Below are 8163 nucleotides of genomic sequence, written 5' to 3'. Positions count from 1 at the left end.
TACATAACAAATCTGTTTATGTATTTTATTTGACAATGGTACAAATTAAGTTTATCACTATAATAAAACTTGTTCTATTAATTCCTTGACTGATACAGAAAAGCAATGCCCCTTCCTCCCTCCCCCCAAAGAAAACCCACCCCAAACAACCAACCCCAGTACTAAGATTTGGCTGAGATGACAATTCATTTCACATTTTAAAAGCAGGTAAACATCTGTGTGTCTTCACACTTTTAGTTGATACTGCACAGGACAGAAATTACAGAAGACCAGTAAGTAAATGAAAAGCAATAAGCTACCATTAGGAAATTTGCATTTCTGAAAAGACCATAGATCTATTTCTATACTATTTATCATTACACCACAATAGTTAAGATCTACTTGTCACTATCACAACAAAATTAAGCAGTTTTTACACTGCCATGTTAAGATTTTAACTGTTAAATCTTACAAAAGTACTAGGAAGACTTCACTGAACATAAAACAAATCCTCTCATACCGAAAGAATGGGTCAAAATATCGCCTCCCCCCACCAAGTCAAAGACCCTACAACCAAAATCAGCTCAGCTGTAAAGAACTTGTTACATTTTTCAAATATTTTTTTTGTTCAACTAGCCTATTAAAAAAATTATATACCATTTGTGTACTAGAAATAAGCTGTTACTGATTGCCCATGGATTCTTTTGCACTGCTATTGAGAATTGATTAAAAGCTGATGCTGACATCTACTTTAGATGCCAAATTTGATTCCACTCTCTGATCCAACAAAATCACTGCCTTTGATTCATTTCCTCTACGCCACAAAACAAGTTTTGTAACTGCAGTGAAAATGGGTTTTGTCTCATCTATGTTAATACAGTTTTTCCAGACTACAGAGTCCCCATCCAACAAAAGCTATTAAGATGGCTGTTTCTTAATGAGGTCAGAAACTGTTAATAGTCAGGCCCTGTCAAGTATCACTGTACCTTAAAATATCTTTTATAATGCTTTACTCATTCATTGCATGGCATTTTAATTCTGTTGTTGTAGTCACCGAAAGCAGAAATGAAAGGAACCAAAAAGTAAAGTGAATATTGCATTGAAAGAGAAGTTAAAAAAATAGTAGACCTATAATATTATAAACTATACACTCTGGACTAAATGTAAGAAAGCTTCTTTCTATTTCGAGTTGCAAATAAGACATTTTTAAACTGAGGATTTTTTGGGGCACATTTTGTAACAATGTACATGTAAAATATCAAAATAAAACTAAATGCTAAAGGGACTGTTAATAAGAAGTATGGCACCTTTTTCTTCTGGCTGCATATATAAGTCTTATTTCRTGTATTCATTTTTCTTACATCACTATCAGTTACATTTTACCTTTCAGCTGATTAGCATTGTTTCAGCAACTCCCAAAAAAAAGCTGTATCAAAGAGATCATTATCCACTATCTTAGTGATAGCACATGTTGTAGAAAATAGTTTTTAGAACCAAGATTAAGGTGTGGTATTCCTCTTCTGGCTTGCTTTTGTATCAGCTTCAGGAACATCTCAGAATACAGAATAATATCTCATATACAAACTTCAAAGAGGTTTTGTATAGGAGTCTAGAAGCTTAGCCAACAGCTTACTGTAGCCCTTCTATAGTTTCATGGAGTGAGGTGAGGAGGGGAAAAGGAAGGAGATGTCTCAACATGCAGCTATCAAAAATATGCCTAGACATCATTTGACTAGATATATATTACCAAAAAAAAGAAGTAAATCAAAATTCCTACTGAAGTGTAGGAGTGCATTTTTGTGTGCAGCTGGCCTGTAATTAACTGAAAAAAGCTTCTCAAGTTTTTAAGGAAAGAGGATGATTTTATTACATCTAAACATTAGCATACAGTCTTTAGTTTACAGAATTAGTAAGGAAGGAAAAAATACATAAAAAGCCATATGGAAAAAAATCAGAGGCTATGAATATGAATGACCAAGATGCAGTAATCTATACTTTACTTATCTCCTTGCACAATTCACGGAGTATTGTTTAACATCTGCCCTCTTAAACAGATTAGTTTACATTTTATTTTTGTGATTGGCATAATTAGGAAAACCAAACTGAGAAATCATGATATTGGAATATTTTAAGGGCATGCCATCATAAATATTAACCAGTTTGTTCACACAATAAGATCTCTGTAACAAATGCTCTGCTCGGTGCCACATTCCAGAATAGCCACTGTTAGTGTCTTTTTCTAAATTTCTTATATCAACAGGCTTCACAAACACTCCTGAAGACTTTCCAGTATTCTTTGCCACTAGAAAATTCATAGCAATATCATCACAATTTTGAGTTTCATCTATTAAGGCATGAACAGCTTCTGGCTGTTTTTGAAAGTCCTCTAGATATCCACTGTGGAAAAATGCTGCACCAATAAGAACCATAGAATACAGATCTCCATTTCCAAAGCCAGGGTTCTGCAATTCAAAGCTGCCGTAAGTGTATACACCTGAAGGAGTTGAAATGTGCTTTCTTGGAACAAATCCCACTATCTGCTCTGGAAATTGCTGAAAGAAAAAGATTTTTTTAAAATTGAAAAACATCTTAAATAGGTTCATGAGAGACATCTGCTTTTTTTTTTTTTTAAGTGACAAGCACAAAATTATCACCAAGACAGACACAAAGAAGAAATTGCCAACTTATGCTCCTTTCAGCTACATAAATGCTGCACTTAAATAGAGGTTATATGACACAATAATGCTTCATTCCACTTCATATAGTGCCAAGAAACATTTACCCAAAATTTGCAGCTGTAAATTTCGTACTCAAAATAAGTCTACAGACAATCTTTATCAAATGAGAGAAAAAAAGAAGACCTTTTGTTTCACAGCCTACTAATCAATTTAAATAGTTTCAGGTGTCAACAACTTCAGTGTTCATGTGTACGAATTTGAAAAATTGAACAATTTGAGAGTTACAGACTATAGGTATAACCTCCACTGAAGAAAACTTTTGCAACTAGAACAACAATAGTAATACAGTTCAATACCAACATTATGATACTACATTACTTTTTATAATTATAACCATTCACCTCAATTATAACTCACAAATACTGCCTGCCAACATAAAAAAACAAAACAAAAAAAACCCAACCAACCAAAAAAACCCACACACATTACCTGCCAAACAGAGAAGGCAAAAGCAAGATCATGGGCACTGACTAGTGTATCATCATCCATCATTAAAACAGCTGAAGAAAGGAAAATAATAAACTTGTCAAAAGCTTAAATACATGAGTCCATTACGCAGTACAACATTTGACAAGTTAGCTGGGAAACTTACATAACCATTAGGCTGAACTGCATAACTGAATCATAATTCCTTGAAAGCAGACTGAGAAAACATACTTAGATATCAAAGGTAAAGCAAGGTTTCAGCTTTATGATTACTGGAACCAAATGTAAATTTTAGATTATTTGCCATGCTATAACAAAACTCATCTCAGCAGCTTCACATCATGTGTAGCATTGCTTGGCAACTGTGTGTTGGAAGACTTGGGAGGGATGTCTGGCAAAGAAACTTAAAACTTCATTAATTTTAAGTTAGCCTACAATCCAAACAGGTTTCTAACTTTGTGGAAATTAGAATTATAATGAAAAGAATTAGATACCATTCTTTAGTGTTTGTGATTAGATTCATATAAGGAATTTCTAGTATCAGATCTTATTCTCCTCACTATTTGCAAGTTCTAAATAAACAAGTTTAATAAGTTACATAGGCAACATTCAGTATATTTAACTACAGCAGAAAGAATCTTTGCCTTAGATTTTAGGCAAAAGACTGTCAGGAAAGGGAAAAAGGAAACTATTCTTAGATTAGAATTCCAGGTGTGTTAAGAATTTTAAGTTTATGGTCAGCATTATCATATTAAGAGCAAAAAAACATTTTGAGAGTTGAAGTTTCTAGTGTCTTCCTAGAAGTAATGGGTTGAGTAGCATGACATGTTAGGAAGAGGGCAGTGAAACAGAAGAATTACCTTTACTAATCATGTGTAAGGCCAAGTCTGTAATGCAACATACAGGTTTTGTTCACTTGAAACAAACAGGACTTATTGTTGTGCTTCTCCTGGAAAGAGCTTAGGAAGAATATTTAGATGTACAGCCCAAACACTGGGGAAAACACTCTTGACAGGATGCATGATTTGAGTTAGAAAGCCAAATACCTAAAGAAGRGAGTTTCTCTGAAAAGTAGGACATTCTTGTGAACTTTGTCTGAAAGTTCGCGGACTAAATCAAATCTTTACCAGCTGGCTTAAGTCCAAATTAAAGCAGTGACTGGACAAATACCTGGAGTTTTGATTTCAGTTCACACTGCAAAGGGAAGAGAGGCTGAACCACCTATGTTTGCCTACAAGCAGCCATAGCTGCAAAAGCCCAGGAAATGACATCCCTCTTTTTTTTTTTTTCATACCCTTTACTGACAAGCCCTAGTCTGCTGCTAGGTGGTAGACATTTATGGCCTGCTACCATAAGATAGGTTTCTTCTATATTAACACCCCCCCCCTTATTTTTTAAAAAAGTTGAATATCTCTTGGCTCCTTGAACCCACTTATCTATGGATTTTTCTATAACTCAAACCATTTCTCTTTTAGTACACAGATTTTGAGTGTGAAAATACTAGTAGCAATATGAGCTGCTCATTACCTTTTGTTTCCAGCTCCGGGAAATTCTGGAGTCTGTTCCGCATGTGATTTACTGTTTGAACTTTAAAGACAACAGGGACAGGATGAGGCCCCAGGGAATTCCACATTTCCTCTGGTATCTTCTCACCAACATTGTTCCAAACAACAATTACCTTGTGCAGATGGGGAATGGCTTGATAATGATTTAAAAGTTTTAGCAGTAAGTCAGTTCTATTGTATGTCTGCATAATAAGAGTAAACGAATCCAAGGCAGACTGACTCTGGGTTTTTGGCTCCCTTCTCAAATTGGGCATTTTGTCATCTTTGATATTGGGAAGCAAAGCTGTTAAAGCACCTGCTACAAGCAGTAAGACAATGATCACCACAGAAGTGAAGCGAAGTAGGCGGATTCCCATAACTCTTCCTGGAAGCTTACAGAAGTGAAAATACCTTAAAAACAGAAGAGAAAAAAAATATTGGTCCCATGTATACATACCTCCCTTACTCAAAACTCCCACAGTATTAAGCAGACTTTTAATAACTAAATGAGTGAATAAATAAGGAGGATTTTAGGACTTGGGCCAATTACTTTCAACTACCAAGAGAGATAGTTCTAGTACTCTGTTTCTAATGTGCATTTGATTTTCACTTCCACAATTATTTTTGGTTAACTTTGGATTTCACTGTTCTTTGAAACTGAATCTAGAGTTGTTCTTTAATTCTAGATTGTATATCATCTCTTTCCATTTTCTCAATACTGTGTTTTTAACCAAACATTTACATACCTCACCAAACCCATCCAGCTGAAATTAGAAAACAAACTTGTACAGAGCTTAACTTCAGTATTTTCAGCATTGTAGAACTCTGCCTTAGCAAGGAAACAAAAGGGAGAGAGGGTACCTCCTCAAGAGCTCTGGCAGAGAAGTCGTAAAATGCTCCTACTCTTTTCCACTGTTTAGGCCGCATATACAGAAGGAAGAATCTCCATCACTGGTCTGCTGGACATTTTGTCAACAATTTTTGTATCTGCTCAGTGATGGCTATTGAATGTGGAAAATACTATCCTGATCAAATTAACTGAGGCTGTAGCATACATGGAACAGAAGAAGCATGCCAAATGGAGTAATGTATGAATGCAGCAAAAACAGTATTAGAGCTGGTCTGCTAATTCCAGAACTCAGCAAAAAATGGAAATGTCAGAGAATGGTGCTATCTATCAGCTGACTACGGGGCAGGCTTAGGATAAGGCAGGGGTTTCTGGATCCTCACTGTTTTGGGACTGAATAGGAGCTCTCTCAAAGGTAGTGCTGACAACTGTGCCTTTTCTAGGTAGCATTACCAGTTCTTCAGAACTTTATAAATTGCAAACTTATCAGAATCCAGCAGCCATTGGATTGCATATTTTTCTCCTCAAATGATGTGTCATATGCATTTGTGCTTTGCCGTTACTCCCAAGATAGGTATGAATCAGATACAAGATCAAAATTCTAAGCTTGCTCATGTACAATTATTCATGCCACTCCATTAGTGCTTTTTAGAATCTCAGTAGGAAATTCTGCTTAAATTAAGTGATTCAGGTCAGCCTCATCAACTAAAAATCTTGAGTGAGTGTTTGAAGTTTTCATGACAGTTTTGATTATTCTTTTCACACTGCATATACTGTGCTTGAAAATATGAACGTAAACAATTTTAGTTTAAAAGGTCTGGAATTACCTCATTGTTGCAAAGTATGTTTTTCCTCACTTCGTTTTATGAAAGGGCAGTTGTTTGGGATATCTTAATCTGTTGGAAATCAAAGGGACTTTATTATTGAAGATCAACAGTTCTCAAACATGGTACCCAACATGCTTTTACAAGTAAACATTCTTCCCAGTCACTGGTGAAGGTACACATTGTTGGCAATTATCCATTGAATAATTGTCTCTGCTTTTCAATGAACTCTCCAAAAACACGATTTTAAAGCAGTTTTTTAAAAGGTTGGGGGGGGGGAAGCACATATTTCTATTCTTGTTAAGCATTGCAATAACACAAAACAAAAATTTGTGTGTTCCATCCTTAGGGTTCACTACCAAGATAAAGTAGGTCTCCAGAATCTCAATCCAGTGCCTATTCACTAGAACCCATAAAATATGTATTTGGCTACCAGAGCCAAGCAAGTAGTCTCAATAACAATTTCTTTCTTTTCTGGCTCATCCCCTTCAAACTCTCTATCCACCAAGTTTACCATTTGCATTAGAGCATTAAGACATATTATTATGATTTTTTCCTATCTTGTCTGTTAACAAGACAAAAGGAATGGAAATAAGAGCGTAAGCACAAAAAGTAAGGATGCACAAGATGCAAGACAGAAACCTAATAAACCTAGTTTTTTAAGTTTCCTAGGTTGTTGTAGGGATTTCTGTTCTTTAAAACCAACTGAATGAAGAACAGGAATATTTATTTTTGATTTAAGAATGGACCTGTGAAAATGTAGAGAATAAGAATTTGAACTTAATAATTGAATCTGTCAAATTTCATAAGAGCAATTTGTTTTAGTTTATATGAACTTTGTGCTTAAAAATACAGAATTTCCAATCCATGCRTATACCAATTATGTATCAATATGAATATGTCCATACATACAGGAATTCACACAGTTAAGTTCCAATTTTACCAGTGACTTAACGTGTGGTGCTGGAGAAGTCACTGAAGCTATTTCCAGAAGCTGATCACCGTTTTTGATTTGTTCACGGTCCAGGTGTACACACTGAGTCACTGTCACGCCTCACTTCTAAAAACGAGCAGCAGCTACCCAGCACTTCTCAGAGCCAGCGTATCTCCATCACAAATTGATACAGCCAAAATCACGTGCTTTTAAAAAGGTGAGCCTTAGATTCTTCCCCCACTTGCAAACTAGATTTAATGATACTTACAGCATCATTGTGATGGGGAAAATTTTAAACTACACTGAAGATGAAAATATAAATGCTGTTTGTTGTGGTAATAAAACATCCTGGCTTTCCATACATTCTTATGCTTATGCAATTGCATACAATAGGTTGTAATAACGAGTAAGCATGGTATTATTTTACAATCTCTATTTAAAATGAGCCGCTATACAAAATGTTTAGAATTAGCAGCCTGGCACTTTCTAGTAAAAACGTGCTGATCGGTTTAGCAAATCAAATAACGAAATTGCAATGTAAGAGTTGCCTCCTAAAAAATTCTCCAAATCCCCCCCTGCAGGGAACACGTCCTCCAAGAAAATCGACGAGAATGAAAACTAGAAGTCAAAATACGGCATTTTAATCGCGACTCTAAACGGCATTTCTCTGAAGGGACCCCCCCCCCCTCCGTCCCTGCGCGGTCAGCAGCTCCCGTTTCATAACCGTTACGCGCCGCCACCTGATCAAACGAGCAGCTTCGCTGCAGACGCGGTGCAGGCCGCCCGCCGCCCCGCGCAGCCGCCGCTCGCGCCGCAGGTGCTCTCGGCGGCGCGGCGTGCTCACCCGGCTGTCGCAGACCGCCAGCAGCTG

The 8163-nt window shown here is 36.4% G+C and overlaps 2 protein-coding genes across 4 annotated transcripts in view; one reads left to right on the top strand and one right to left on the bottom strand.

Moving 5' to 3' along the window:
- Positions 1-8163, bottom strand: EXTL2 (exostosin like glycosyltransferase 2). Of its 3 annotated transcripts, none has more exons than XM_085308271.1 (6): positions 8137-8163; positions 6362-6430; positions 4671-5098; positions 4004-4030; positions 3147-3217; positions 1-2531 (listed from the first exon to the last, which is right to left on the bottom strand). In XM_085308271.1, exons 2-6 carry the CDS (start codon positions 6364-6366, stop codon positions 2040-2042), a joined length of 1023 nt encoding a protein of 340 aa, XP_085164397.1. In that variant the 5' UTR covers positions 6367-6430; positions 8137-8163; the 3' UTR covers positions 1-2039. The 3 variants fall into 3 exon arrangements, with proteins under 3 accessions (XP_085164397.1, XP_085164398.1, XP_085164399.1); XM_085308272.1 differs by lacking the exon at positions 8137-8163 and adding an exon at positions 8033-8129; XM_085308273.1 differs by lacking the exon at positions 4004-4030.
- The window catches only part of SLC30A7 (solute carrier family 30 member 7), a 31162-nt gene continuing 29479 nt past the window's right edge, over positions 6481-8163 (top strand). Inside the window, exon 1 of the mRNA XM_085308250.1 lies at positions 6481-6527. Within this exon, the coding sequence (XP_085164376.1) occupies positions 6481-6527 (47 nt within the window). The remainder of the gene's footprint in view (positions 6528-8163) is intronic.

The sequence above is a fragment of the Rhea americana genome, unplaced genomic scaffold, assembly GCF_003343005.1.
Source record: "Rhea americana isolate MKP2758 unplaced genomic scaffold, rheAme1 scaffold_272, whole genome shotgun sequence".
NCBI lineage: Eukaryota > Metazoa > Chordata > Aves > Rheiformes > Rheidae > Rhea > Rhea americana.
The sequence above is the reverse complement of the archived record's forward strand: the minus strand, read 5'-3'. Positions and strand labels throughout refer to the sequence as shown.

What these genes read in the sequence shown, in the direction of transcription:
- EXTL2 (XM_085308271.1), bottom strand. An exon ending in CTTACACATGATTAGTAAAG is followed by an intron (nt 3,218 to 4,003) that starts GTAATTCTTCTG and finishes TCCTTTCTTCAG; the next exon opens with CTGTTTTAATGATGGATGAT. An exon ending in TTGCCTTCTCTGTTTGGCAG is followed by an intron (nt 2,532 to 3,146) that starts GTAATGTGTGTG and finishes TTTTTCTTTCAG; the next exon opens with CAATTTCCAGAGCAGATAGT.